The 15,544-nt window shown below is 36.5% G+C and overlaps 1 protein-coding gene across 3 annotated transcripts in view; it reads right to left on the bottom strand.

Moving 5' to 3' along the window:
* Positions 1 to 15,544, bottom strand: part of NALCN (sodium leak channel, non-selective) — a 208,958-nt gene that overhangs the window by 173,933 nt on the left and 19,481 nt on the right. For all 3 annotated transcript variants that reach the window (XM_090129227.1, XM_031613736.2, XM_090129232.1), the window contains exons 4-6: positions 6,577 to 6,660; positions 4,874 to 5,013; positions 4,112 to 4,240 (exon numbers count right to left, since the gene is read on the bottom strand). In XM_090129227.1, coding sequence (XP_089985353.1) covers positions 4,112 to 4,240; positions 4,874 to 5,013; positions 6,577 to 6,660 — 353 coding nt within the window. The remainder of the gene's footprint in view (positions 1 to 4,111; positions 4,241 to 4,873; positions 5,014 to 6,576; positions 6,661 to 15,544) is intronic.

Raw genomic sequence — 15,544 nt, 5'->3', positions numbered from 1 at the left:
ATATTTATTTCCTTTATTAGGTATTGTGGTTAGCTTTCAGCTCTAGCAACTCTGAATCTATTTTCTGACATTTTAAGGGATGTACCCATAGATAGAGTAAAAGATGGCCAACATTTCTTAGATCTTTCTGTTGCTTGGTAATTGTTTTTCTCATGTTTTCCAGGGCAGTTATTACTTAAAATAAAGAACAAGAAAATTCCCCAGGAAGGATTTTAAATTGACTGCCATGGTGATAAGGCAGACAGAAATACTCAGTCTACACTCTACTGAAAGTGTAAACAAAGGACCTTAAAGAGTGATTATACAGAATTAAGCAATTATCGATATTTTATGGCCTTTAGCCATGCTAACCTCCCTTTGGCTGGGGGAAAGCTCAAAAGAAGCTACAGAAGTAAAATTTTCTGCTGTGGAATGCATATAATTTAATTCTGCTGTGCAAAAGAAATTGTATGTAGCCAAACATGTCTTAATAACAAAATTTTAAACAAAAACAAACAAACAAACAAAACAAAACAAAACAAAAAAAACAACAAAAGAAACCCCCAAAACAACAAAACTCTCAGTAGCATGTGCAGGAAGATATATAAACCTCTCTCACAAAAGAAAAAAATCCGCTTGTGTCCTGGTGGAAGTAACTTTTGTACACTGGAAGTGCCCAAAAATCAATCAAAGGAGATGCGGGAACACAGCCTACTTTCCTCATGTTGTTCACTTCTTAGAAATTAATTTCAGAAATAACAAAAGAATGTGTCAAACTGTTTATAACGTATTCACTAATTTAGATAATTGTCTATAAATACATTACATTACAACTGTACTGTATGCCTTTCAATCAAATAAAGATCTGTAATGAGGAAGTCCATGCAGTATATACCACTTACCAACACTAAAAAAAAAAAAAAAAAAAAAGTTGAATACTGAGTTAGAAAATTGCCTGGGAAGAAGAAGTGTTCCCCATGGGAAAAAGAAAGTCTGGCAAAATAAAAAAAAAGATTATACAAATGAGAGGGGAAAAAAAATAAGATTATATGAACAAGAGAAAAAACAAAAAAAGAGTTATCAAACAACAACAACAACAATAAAAACACAACGTTTTGGCCTTTAGAAGGAAATCAGATTTTGCTGATTTCACAGATGGAATAAGATGGAATGAAAAACTCAGACCACAGTTAGCTCATTCCAGTATTTCAGTTTGTCTGAGTTAACATTAGAAAATCACTGAGGAGGTGGAGAGACAGGAGGTCAGGGAGTGTGGGTGTCAAGAAGTACAGAAAGATAAAAGAACTTGCAGCAGTCAAAGAGGCAATGAGTGTCTGATGTGGCTGCCATGTCCTTTCAAATAGGAGAGAATATCAAGATTTTAAGATGTCATTTTCATAAGACACTTACCTCCTTTATAATAGTAATTCAGAAGGCAGTAGACTTACTAAAAGTGATTTCTGAAATAGTTTAGTCTTGACCTCCATAATCAGATTTTATCCTTGCTTTTTGCCATAGAATTCTGCTTAGTAAAAAGTAAATCACCCCAAATTAAAGTTCTCAAAGGTGGCCACCAACTGTGTGCTTTTCATTTCCTAAGACTGTCTTAGAAGTCTTGGATCTGGTTTTCGGAATACTGAGTATTACAGCTGTGGCTCATTAGAAGCTGCACTTTAGTCTCTTAAGTTATTTAATGCCAAGTACAGTCAATATTAGCCACACTCCATGGCCTGGAACAGAACTACCTGAGGTAGAGACACAAACAGACAGACATACTCCAGTTTGGAAAGTATGTTGAAACCTGATTATAAAGTAGAGAAACAGATGACAGATTTGTCTAGGCTTATGTGCTCCACTACATCACAGCTAGTAAACTCCTTGATTCAAGGTGCATGCTGCCTCCTTTCTTAAGTACAATCTGGACAAGTGTCAGCCTCCAACTTGTCCTTTTTTGGATGTATAACTGTTATTTCATTCTTTATTTCTATTTTCCCAATCCAAGTTAGTTATTACAAACTCTGCAGGCAGCTCTAGTAGGGTCAGCCATGACCTATGCAAGGAAAGGACAGAATAATTTAATGCAGTGCTGCTGCTCTGCATTACTCAGAAATGAAAAAAACAGTCAGATATATGTAAGTGTTCTCAAGGTATAATAATGAACATTATAAGAAAAAGAAATCAGTGTTTTCAGGGCAGGAATGAGGAGTATGTCACAAGTAAGATACAAGCTCACAGGACAAAGAGAAAAAAATACACGTATTGTTTATTGTATGGGCACCCTTCATTTGTCAAAGTAAATGAAGCAGCACTTGTAAGGAAAAAGAGGTTTGCAACGTAAGTGTAGTCCTCACACACAACTTCATTTAAAATTAGAAGTCAGGTTTGCATAAGGGAGAAGTTCTTCAATGACTTTCAGAAGATTACTGTCTCAGATATTCAAAAATTAAATTGGATGTCTACAGAGGCTTGGTGGTACTGATTAAGTTAAGGACTGATGTTCAGCCTCAAGTCTCACATTTCCTTAAGTCTGTGTACCTGACTTTTCCAAGTTAAACATAATTCAGACAAGTTTTTATTTTTATTTTATGTACTGGATATTTGACCCTTTTAACCTTTCCCTGTAATTCAGCTTTTCAACAACCTAAAATTGAACCATAAACACTTTTTTTTTTTTTTTTTTTTTTTTTTTTTCCCAATAATGCGGCATTTGGAGAGCAACCCACACACGCAAAGGAAATTGGAGATTATTTTTTTATGGGCAACCTTAAAATTATATATTCATTAATTTATATTGAAAACACACCTTGTAATGTCCCACTTTATCTTTTTCAGCTGAATACAAGGAGAGCTACAGCCATTGATATAAGCAATTACATAATGCTCAGTCTTCCCTGTGTTACCTATCCCACTTCCTGCTTTCCTAAACTACACAAGAAAACCATAGATTACATTATTGTAAATAAATTTTTTACAAAGATTTTTTTCTTCCTTGTCCGTGGGAAAATAAAAAATCTGTGCTATAAAGTTAGAATAAAATATCTCATTCACTACCTAGGTGAAGAACAGCCTCATACTATAATATTGACTAAATAAATAAGAAAATATCCAAAATTCAATCACCTGTTTCATTTAACAAACCACCATGTAACGTCTAATATATTCTGAAGTAATTTTGTAACCTTTTTTGATCCGCTGCTTGTAATAATCTCATTTTATATTTCATAGCTTATAGGCCCTATTTTAGAAAAATCTTTAACATGCCATTTTGTAGTAGTTTGACTTTTTATTCATCACAGTAGCAAATTAAGCAGTGCTGCTTTTCTTATAGTGTCTATTCTATTTATGTTTTGACAAATTCAATACAGAAATAAAAGGATTCAATTTTGACCAAAGCAAAGCTTCAACTCCAGAGCTAACATTTCCCTATCCAAAGAAACAGGAGAACCACAACCGCCACCAAAAATATAGATTCAATAGAAACTCAAAATGGTGGCCAAGCATATATCCAAGATATACTTATAGAGGTGTAATGTTATGGGTCATCCCAGCAAGAAAAGGCTACACTGTGCTTCAAATTAATCTTAAGTATGTACTGAATCAAAAATGTGATGTACACTTGATCATGAGAACAGTATAATAATTGTGTAATTCAAAGGGTCAGTAGAAAGGCTTTTCAGCTTTACATCTAACTATCAGGTCTCAGTGACATGTCATCCTAACAAGAGTGTGAGATTCTGTGGATAGTTCTGCTTGTTACTTTAGGTCTTGACCCATACACATATAGTCTGGGAAAATATAGGAGAACATAGTGAGATCTGATAAAAAACATCAGTGATTTGACTCAGCCACAGGCAGCAATGCTCATCCTACGGCCTCCCCTGATCTGTTTTCTCTCACTTTCTCTAGCCACATGCACCCCCACATACCCCACCTCCAACCACCTGCCACTCAATGCCTTAATTTGTAATCTTCTTTAAACTTTGCATTTTTCTTGTAATTCATAACATTTTTGTATCCCAAATTTATCCTGGGGAATTTATTTTAATACAATTTACATCCATTTATGCTAACTGAAATTAAATATATCCACTGAATTAATAGTCCCACATTATACCTGCCCAGGCCAACTCACCCTGGCTGCGTGTCATCGGTCACACAATGGTATGTAAAAGTTCCAAACATCTGCACCCCCAGGATTCCATAGAGAAGAAGAAAGAAGAGGAGGAAAATTGAAACGCTCCAGATTTGCTCTCCAGAACGCCTAGCAAAAGAAAGGAACAGCACAATGAATGCACAGGCAACATGAAGCCACCTCTGAAAAACTGTAAAATAGGAAATATGCTCACACAGAGAGCAGTATTCCATCCCACAGAAAATTTGCCCTTAAAACTGATCTCTTGCTATGTGCCACAGCTAGAAAATGGAGACATAATTTTTCTAAACCGCTAAGTTAAAACAGTATACAGAAGGGAGAATAAAAGTAAATAAAATGTGGAAATTAGCTTTTGTAAAATAGTATCTAATTAATTACACAGATGAGATGATGAACAAAAGCTTATACCAAATAAATAAGAGAAACCTTTCATATTACTATGACTTTCACTATTACAAGTTGTATAGAATATAATACTACAACTTTATTACTATGCTGTCATATTAATCAAAGATAATTTATTTCAGCTGGTTGAAAATCACTAGCTAAAATTATTAGCAAAATGCATTAAGATTTATCTAAATATTTGGTATTATTGTTTATTTTATAGAAAATGTGGTAATTCTTTTTTTTTTTGTCCAGAAATAAAACTCAGAAAGACTATATACATTAAGCATCATTCTCTCAACTACATATTCGGTCTCCTAAGTCTGTTGTTCTTTAGATAACCACCTTACTTACTTTAAGATATTTGTTATCCTAGTTCTTGGTAGCTCAAAACGAAAATATATCCGGAATGCTCGAATCATGATGAGTGGTCGTGGAATCCGCAACATGCCCCAAGGTGACATCTGATCAACTATTTCAGCAATTTCAAATACCTACAAAAAATAATTTATTTTGTCTTGATAAACCTGTCCTGTTCCTCTTGGTATCCATGTAAACGTTTAGAACTGAAAACTATACATGATTTTTGTTTTAATTTTCAGGTTCTGAGTTACCTTAATGAAAACCCAGAAATACACTCAGTGTACTCTGCCTATGTTCATAATGCTTCTATCTCAAAGAACTCAAGAACAGTGTGTAAGTTTGTGTTAGTTGCATGCATGTGTGCTAGTCCTATCTCTCCTTTGTTAGAAGTGAATAATTTACACTTTCCAGTATGAAAGTTAGTTATCTGTTAATGATGCACACCTTTAAGGCTTTTACTATTATATAAAAGTAGATTCATCCAGATTGCCTTACATGTTCCAATATGCTTACAAATTCTTCTTTTAACTCCAGAAGCATGAACTGCATATGTTTTACTTAGGACACAGATTTCTCAGTTGAGCTTCAAGACAGGGAACCATTTCCTTAACACTTTGACAGGTTAGGAGTGCCTCCAGAAGGAACATCACTTTTACAGTAATGAATCAGTAAAAATGTCTTGTCTTTACCCTCATTTCTCACTCTGAGGGTTACTGATTAATTTAATATTTGCTGAAAGTATTAATAAAATGGAGGCAGAACCTGACAATGCATAGGCTGAGCTATCTCTGGTGCATATCTGTAATGAACAATTTTCATTCTATACGTGTCCATAGTATACCAATGCCTCCTGTGTATATGAAGCAGAAAATGGCAATGTCTATCTTTAACTTTTCAAAAGTGGATACATTTTGTCAAATGTCAATTGCAATGGAATTTGTAACAGTCCTTGTATCATTACAGGCCCAGCCTCACAGTCCTTGATTTGTTCTTACTCCAAAAAATGGCTAAGGTTAAGGTCTACCAACTGGGACACAATTTCACCTGTACCTTAACAGTTTATGACTTTTTTGCAATATGTCCAAGTTCATTACCTTATGAAAATTTATCACATTTTTTCCAATTGTGTTTACTATTATTTTTTTTTCCATTGGTCTTTATCTTCCATTCTGTAAAAGGTTTTGTTACACGTGGCCCATATTACATGAAACCCCTCCACTTACCCTATCAGTACGCCAAGATCATGGTAAATGTCTACCATGCAAATCAGCCTCCCTTTTGTTGCTAAGCTAGTCACCATTGCATCTTTCTAAGCACAATGGAAGGAGATCAGCACAACTGTCAAAAAGAGTAAGGGACAAATGGGTCTCTGTAGTTGACCCTGTCTCCTTTTCACTATGCAGAGAGTTTACAGTTACAAGCTTCAGATTAATGTCTAACTTCTAGATGACAAAACAAAACAAAACAAAAACAACAACAACAACAAAACAGGATAAATACTAACAGATAAACTAAATTGCTACCATAGCTATGCCGCAAAGTGTAATCAAAGTGCTAATGAATTTGGCATATTATTAAAAAACAGCTTGATCCACATAGAATTATACTTCCAGAACTCATAATTACTTGTTTATGCCATATATTTTTTCATGATTAAGGAACAATTTATTGAAAAAGGTAAGTGAAATAATTACCTGTAAAACCAGGGATACCCAAAGACAAAAGACCATGAATCCATCAAACACACACCAACGATCCTTTACATAGGAGCTATCCCCCTACAAGACAGAAAGAAAAGCTAAGAGGTTGTTGTGTGATTGTCAGGATTTAGTAATATCATAAACAAATGTAATTGGAAAAAAGAAGCTGTCTCTGGTAGTTTCATTCTTGTGCAGCGTTTCTCCTCAGCATGAGTCAAAAAGAACTTCTTAAGAGGCCTGTTGTTTATACCCTGATGTAATTGAAAAAAGCATGCACACAGAAGTGAACACTGTTCTGACCATAGTAGGATACTTGCGTCTTGACACAACATAGGCTTTCCAGTTGTTTCAGACATTTCCTGAGTAACTCCTTATCATCACAAACTCACAATTCTTTCTTAAGCTTTGATAATACACTGTATGGTGAAACTTCTAACTCCTATATTATTGGCACTTCGAGGCATTCAGAGTATACCTCTGCACTACTGAATAAAAGAAACTTAGGAAAGAAAACTGAGCACTGTATCTTTGGTCACATGTATGCTTTCCTACCTGTTCAATGGGCTCTCTAAAATAATGCTTTAGCTTGGGTTTGGCAATGGTCTAATCCAGAGACCACACCTAAAAGGCAGCATAGAGAAGGCTGCAGCAAAGCTCGGTTCCTTCCATATTGCACTCCATTACTGCTACAGTTTGCACAGTTAGATATCCCCACATTCCATGCCATTCCCAAATACACACCCTCCACAACATAGCACTGCTAATGGCTCATACTTTATTTCAACCATTGTAAGGGAAAACAAACAAACAAACAAACAAAAAACAAACCCCAACCCCAACCACCATTTATTAAGGAGATTATATCTGAAGGTTACAAAATTCTGTGTTAGCTCATGGAACACAGAAGAAGTTGGAGATCAAATGCATGCAGATAGATGCAGCTTGCTGAAACAAAGACCAGAAAAACTAGACCTAAGAAATGTGGATAACCCAATTTTATGCTATCTTGGAACAAAAATGTATGCAGAGATATTGGTAGGGTACATAAAAAATATCCCTTTCCAAATGAGCTTTCTCACAACAGATTGAATGTACCCTCCTCTGCCTTCTACATCCTCTGGTTCCTTTTTTTCTGTTTAAGTGTTCCTCCAGCTACAGTGTTGTGCATCCACTTGTCACAGATATAATGAATGAAAACATTTGTCAGTTCTCAGAAATCTTGAAGACATTACTGGACTGACTTTTGACAGAAATATGATTCCTGGCTTGATATGCATTGTTTCTTATCTCAGTGATAGCTATTTCAGTTGATCTGTACTTGTTTTTAAACGACTCAGCATCTTCATCAATTCAAAAAGCACAGACAAGTAGTTTTGTTTTAATATAATATTTTCAATGTCATACACTATCCTAGAAAGGATTTATCATTCCTTGCAGTAGGTGACAGCAAGATGTATTGATCAAGATGTAGAGATAAAATGTTTGTGGGCTTTTTGAAGTTTTATTTCCGTTGCAAAAATTATTTAGGGCAGAAGCAAACAAAAGAAGAATATAAGGGTAATGCAGTAAGTGTTTTTCAAATTAAAAATAAAGGGCAGAGAACCTTAACACTCTTTTTCAGTCAGATTTTCTAACTCATAATCATCTTTAAGTCCTCACCCTACTATGAGAATCATAGTGTCATGGGATCATATAATATCCAGGTTGGAAGGGACCCATACAGATGACTGAGTCCAACTCCTGGCTCCACATAGGACCACCAAAAAATCAGACCATATGTCTCAAAGGCTCCTTGGGCTCCAGCAAGCTCTGTGTCATGACCACTACCCAGGGGAGCCTGTTCCAGGGCCTGACCATTCTCTGATGAAGAACCCTTTTCCTGATATCCAACCTGAACCGCTCCTGAACGACTGCAAATCAAGAGATTTGCAAGTCAAGAATCAAATAAGAACCTTTGCATCATAATTTTAACCTGTGCATTCTGAAGAAAGTAGATTTGGTTCCATAGTAAAGTCTGAACTAAGAAAATCTTCATTCAAGGCAGAAGAGACAGCTGTTTCAGTTGTTATGCTCAATAATTATGAAGCAGAAACCACTTCTCCCTGTTCCCATTCACTAAACAAATCTCCAGTGGCATTTCAACAGGCAGCCTTCAATTGTACCTAGGAACAATGATGATGATTGGTCTTTCTCTAGCTGAAATACTCACCTTTCATCTCCTCAGCACCATTTCTCTAAGCAAGAAGTTTTCCCTGAGTTGTGCTATACAGATTTGAGCATGAGCTTGTACAGGAGTTCCTGTATTCACTTTCCTCTGAATAATCCCACAAGTACTCACAAAAAGCTAAATCTTTTTTTAGAAATTGCTTTTACTCTCCACAATACACATGGCATGATTGCATCAGCTCTGATCCTTTTCCTTACAGAAGAGGATGTCATGACCCCTTTCAGCTTTCTCACCACTCACACTGCTTCTCCATATCACCACATCCTTCCTGTGAGGGGAGGGGTTCACTGGGCACCTGGATTACATTTGCAGAGACCACTCATTCTGGGGAGTTGCTGGACCTATCTGCTTTGCATATCTTGGCTAAATTGTTTTCACATTTTCATTGGCTGGCAGTGGGCATGGTGGGAAATTTTTAAAAGTGTATATACTGCGTGTGGGGGATCTTATTAGGGCTTGGAGGAATTTTTAAGACAGGATCACATCCTGCTTAATGTGAAAAACAGAATATTCTTTTTAATATGAACCTGGATACTGACTTCTAGTGCTACTTACTTTCCACAAAAAATCTAATTGAGATTTAACACAGAATAATGTTTACATTTTTATAGCACTGAGAAGTGAGTTTCATTCACTCTATTCCAGCTTTTAACAAAGCTCTGGGTTCAAACACTCATTAAGTGAAAACATTCTGTTCTCACACATGGAAAGGAATACAAATGCATGTGATTAAATAGTTACTTTTTTTACCAGTTTTCTTTACCAGCACTTTTTTACCAGCAGTTAAAGCACTGTAAATTGTTAACCCCTCATCTTTTTTTCATCATGTCTGTTGAAAATGGAGAATCATTAATGAAGTTGTTTAGCATTTTACTGTGAATGCACTATTCTCTATCATTAACATTATGGTTCACAAGTTTTTGAAAAGGTCTAAACATCTACAAAAGAGGAAGGATTAGTACTGTAGACTAAAACTTCATGCTGAGGCTTAATCCAAAACTCATAAAGCTATTAAGGTTGCTGTCTCTCTTTTGTTTGCAGTGGACATTGAGTTCTTTAATGTACACAGCAAGTAAAGAAAGCTGCTCCAGCAGACATGCAGTTTATATAGACAACAAAATCCTTTGCTTCTGACAGTGCAGTTAATGCTAGTCCTTAAAAAAAAAATATAATAAAAATGTGAAGGTCAAAGTTGCAATATAGCTTAGCAAAATGGATCAATCTTTTCTTCATTAACTCTCTATTCATTATTTGGCAAGCATCACTCTGGTCTCTCCAAACAGTTTCTCCTAATAACCCTTTAATCTTCTCCCTCGGCACTTATTTATTCCAGGCCAGCACCACTGCCAGTCTAGTACAAAACCAAGGAAATGGCATTCTTGGTAAACAGTCCATGTGGAATGGATCAGAGGGTGGCTTCGCCCTCAGAGATGTTCATCTGAATTAATCTGGAATTTGATATTCCAAAAGAACAGCCATAACAGTCTTAATTGCAACATTCTCTGCCCTGAAAGAACATGTTAATCCTGCCATGGCAGGATAAGAAAGAATAGCATAGGATCTTAATGTTCTTTTGCATATTTGAAAACAGGCCCCAAAACAAATCTTTTCCCTATACTCTCCTTATTTCACCATTTTTTCTCTAATACCATCACCGTTACAATAACAGAGCACAACGTATTACTCATTTCTTCATTTTTGACTTTCACTTGGTAAATTGACACCCCTATCACAGTACTGAGATGCAGAAAGATAACACTTTCTCAGTCGTAGCCAGAACATTACAGATAAAACAGCAACTGACATTATTATGTGCCCTCAGGAACAGTTATACACAACTCACATAAAAGCCTACACTTATAACACCTAATTTATCAGAAGTATGAGCCAGTATAAAATACAGATGGAACCACAGCCTGGAGCCATATCTCACTTGAGGAAGTCATACCATGATAGCAGTCTAGTGTCTACCAGAAGGGAAGACTGGTTAGACTACTGGTTTTTAATTCAAGTTTATTTCGTTATCAACCTTGCCAAAGACAAAATGAAATCAACATCTGAATTGCATAAAGGCAGTATGCTTGAAGATTAATTCTGTCTGCTAATTTTGTTAAGCAATTCCAGTAACCCAGTGGTAAAACACACACTTTAGCTGGATGATAGTGCAGTCTGTCACCTAGGTCATTTCTGCCTTCCTTCTCAGGAACACTACAGGATAAGCAGCAAATTACTGCAAGTAAAAATCCTCCTCCGCCTCCCTGTTTGCCTCTGGGAATTTCTTTTTCTCTCTCATTTTTTTTTTACTACAACCTGTTCTCTGAACTCTTTCCTCCCACCTCTTCCAGGTGCCTGTGGGAAAATGACATAGAAAAGGTGATGTGACATTTGCTCTGATGGTAATCAGATTTATCATCATCTGCTCCAGAAAGCAGATTTGCAGTCTTGGTTCTGTCGTTAGGTGAATCTTATTCACCCAGCCTCAGACAAACAGGATAGCTGAAAGAGGGCACAAATACGATGCCTAAGCAAGCCTGGGAACAACCAGCTATCTTGTTTTGCCATTGTTGCTGGATCCTGCCTGTTGTGATAAATAAAGCACATCAACACCTCAGAGCAAATTTTTCATATCTTCATGTGGCACTACAAATAAGCATTAATAGGTGGAAGCTGACATTTACTGGCATTTTAGGAGCAGCATTAATACAGAGAAGTAAGTAGAAGGAAAAGAAGGAATAGGGGGAATGATAATTTAGAAGGGCCAGTTTCCCCCTTCGTTATTGTCACTATAATGCAAAAAGCATGAGCTAGGACAGAGAGCACAACTGAGTTGGGGATGGAAGGATCACCCTTCCCCCCCCAAGGCCTTATCAGACACTGTAGGGAAAGGAGTGGGAAAAGAAGAGAGGAAAAAACAGATCTCAAGGGAGAATCCTGTGTGAACTCACTCTCTCCTGCATACGCAGATAAAAATACACACACAGAGGATATCTGACTCCCACCCCACTTACACATACACCCCATATGTTTCTGGCTAATCTCCAAACTTCTCCTATTTCCTTAAAAACATGCAGTTCATGTGTTTATTTAGTAGAAGAATGACGTGGACAAATCCAGCCTAGCATCCAAACTTTCAAATACTCCCAAAACTGTCCTCATACATAACAGAGAATTCTGTTCTGATTTCTCCTGTCCTGTCCCCAGATAAAATTATTTAACTGGTTTGTTCATGTATCAAACTTTAGTTTGTTTCTCTCTTTCTATAATGGGTGGCAATTTCAAATTTAATCCTCTGTGGATGTGACAGCATCTATTTAAAATGAAACAAAATATATACTGTACTTGAGAAAAGAAGAAATAATAAAAGATCAGGGCCAACACTTCTCATTTCTGTGTGTCTTCTTTTCTTCAAAATCTTCAATCACAGTGCTAGAACTTCTTTAAAATCCATTCTAAAATCCATTCACATAACAGCGGTTCATCTGAAAGAGCCAGTGGAATTACAAATGTGAAATGTAACTCTGAATGTTTATAGTTGTGTAATATTACTGTACCAAGTTACACAAGTTCAATTTGTATCTAATTGTGTACGGCACTGAACTGCTCCATCATCAAATGCTTCCAAGGAACATGTTACAAATTGTTTAATTTATCTTTGTCAAAACACACAATGCAGTATTTACATTAATCTTGTATTCTGTACTAGAGAAGCCTTGGAAAAATCACCTGATATTATAGCAAACAAAACAAAGCTACCCTAATCATAATATGAGAAAACAAAACACAGCTTTTGTTGTCCTTTAAATTAGAGGTTTATTCTATGTATGCTACAAACAGATAACATACACAAATGAAATCCACCATTACAAAACAGTAATAATGATGACAGCTCCATTACTTCATTATATTATAAAATTAAGAAAAAAAAAAAGTGAATTTGCTGAAATTTTCAGTTTACTTTAGGAATTATCGTGAATATTTCATTCATAAATAGACAGTCTCAGGTGCAGACCGAAGACATGCTTGATTTTTGTCAACTTATGTAACAAAGTTAATCAAATTTAGTATTTGACTTCATATTATAAATCAGAGGCTTCTGATCTACATTATTCATCATCTCAGTTGCTGCCACTAATAGCAAAAATTACCCATAAAACAAAAAAAAACTAGATCAGAAATAGAATGTTAATTGGGCAGTTCAGAGAAAGACCTATGCAATCAACAAAAGGGAATAGTTTTAAGGAATTTAAGAATTCCCTGCAATGGACTAAGAGTCAAGCAAAGTCCCTTTTACTTGTCAGAAATCCTCTAACAGCATTTGCTGTAAAACAATGGAAAAAATGAGTTAAAAAATGTATTTTAAATCAGAACCGTTGAAGTTTAACAGACACGAAAACATAACATTCCTTCCCTCAAGTACAAAAGCATCAAAGGGAATGACTGTTTTCACAGATTAACAGAAAAGAATGCCTCAACAGCCCTCCTTTACCCACAACATCAGCATACAGCATCTTGATTCAGCTGAGGCGTAAGTAATGTGGACATTTCAACGTGGAGAGCTGCCAGGCATGGCCTTCCCCTGTAGTTAACAGGGGACTCACACTTCCCTGTCAGCACCTGGTATGCCTACAGAACCTGTGGGGTGGGAAGTTCCACTAGTGTGTAACACAGCTGCTTTCTACAGATACCACTCCACAGCAGATGGGTGCCAACAACACATCCTGCAGAGAGATTTCATGGGTTACCACACAGACAGCCTGAATTTCATTTCTCCCTCCATCTGCTCATTAGCCAACTGTATTCAGTGCCATAAGGATTGTCTTACTAGCTGACGCAGCTCCTTTGGATGCCTTAATGGTTCATCAACTCTTAAAATGGCTAATCAGGAGCAGGATTAATATGCTACCTGAAAAAGCACTGTTTTCAGGATGTACACAAGAAAAAAAATCTTTACTGTGAGAAGAGCTAAACAATGAAACAGGTTGCCCAGTTATATTGCACAGGTTTCTAGTAACCTCCCTTCTTGGAAATACTCAAGACAGCTTCATATCACAGTGGATAAATAAATTGAAGGCCCTGTTTTCAACAGATTACTACAATCTCTATGGATGTCTTCCAACACAGAATCATCATCAACACTGTGCCTCTAGCATAACCTTCTCAAGATGCCAGTCCTGTGGGTAGACTCGGTTCTTTACCCAGTTCCATGTGCATGAATGTTTGCTTGTTTTTGGAAGTACTCTGATGCCTTGAGAAGGTGACATGCTGTTTGGGCAGGATCCTGCCATCCCAAAACTGTCAGGTCTCCAGATACAATGGACTGCTTTGGATCCATATGTTTCAAGCTGAGAGCTCAAACCTGGAAGCATCAGATACAGCTGAGAGATTTGATAGGCAAACTCACATCTACAACCATCACTGGCAGCTCTCCTTCAACAGAAAACAGCCACAATGATGAAAGGTGGAGTACATAAGGAAGAGGCCTTTTTCAGAAGGAGGATTTTATCATTTGTTAATTAGCATTACTAAAAGCTGATGAAGCCATTTTGTTCTACAAAGACCAGGAAAAGTTTATGGAAACAACAATCTTAGCGCAGCTTCAAGGTTAAATTATGATCACCACAGCAATTCACTAAATACACTGGACACGTTTATCCATGCCCCCAAAATAATTTTCAACAAAAAATTTAAATGACCCACTGACTAGTTAGAGAAATTATTTTTATTTTTGAAATACTGCCTATGTAAGCTTAGTAAGTAATTTAAATGCTTTTGATTTTCTAGTAATCAAAGGTAAAAATTGTGCAAAAAGCCCTATTGTGTAATATGAGTCATTACTTCCCTGCAATAAATACGCCATCAAAACCAGGAGCAAGTAACCATAGAGACAGGTGTGTATATTTTAGTGCAGCAGGCTCTATCCTGCCCCCAGGCAGTAACAATGAACTAACAGCATGCTGTGGGCAATTTCCTATGTGTTTTTCTCGTGATAATCAGTTTTAATTTTTTAAATTTCCTGTGACTGAAAACAGCATCAGAGCATTCGGCTAGCAACAGGATCCCAATAGGCTGGAAAGCAATGTCCTTGCAATGGATATGTGCTTAGAAGAACTGCAACAAACACAGGACTGAAACGTATGCTAGTAATGAATATCAATACTCTTATGAAATTTGAAGCCTAGCAATCATAGCTGTCACAGATGTTTAACTGGATATTCCAGTATTTAAGCTTTAAGACAATTTGCTGTAAAATACATTCTCCCGGCATAGAATAGCATGAGACCTGCACTAAACATCTAGGATTCTAATAGCCTTATACATAGGACAGAATTCTAATCTTTCATATAGATATGTGAAATAATTTATTGTAAGGACAAATAATTTTCACCTCATAATCCCTAAACTCAAAATTAAAGTTAACTGGAACTTCGCTTCATATTTTCTTCATGAGCATTTTTGTCTTAGAATTTTTTCATCCCCACCACTGATTCTGCTGGCTACTTTCCTGCCTTCCATGTTGAGCATCTCAATCCTGTCTGTGTCTTGCATACCCAACTGAGTACTCACCACCAGGCACCACAAGCCATCTGTGCACACTGACACGGGAGAACAGGAGCCACATATTCTGTTCTCCCATCTGATCTTTGAAAACAACACAACTTCTCGATCCTTAATTCATTTAATGCTGTGGAGTAACCAGCTTATCTAAAGCCACAGAGTGCAGGCATTTTGGAATTT

The sequence above is a fragment of the Phasianus colchicus genome, chromosome 1, assembly GCF_987193195.1.
Source record: "Phasianus colchicus chromosome 1, bPhaCol1.hap1.1, whole genome shotgun sequence".
Classification (NCBI taxonomy): Eukaryota; Metazoa; Chordata; class Aves; order Galliformes; family Phasianidae; genus Phasianus; species Phasianus colchicus.
The sequence above is the reverse complement of the archived record's forward strand: the minus strand, read 5'-3'. Positions and strand labels throughout refer to the sequence as shown.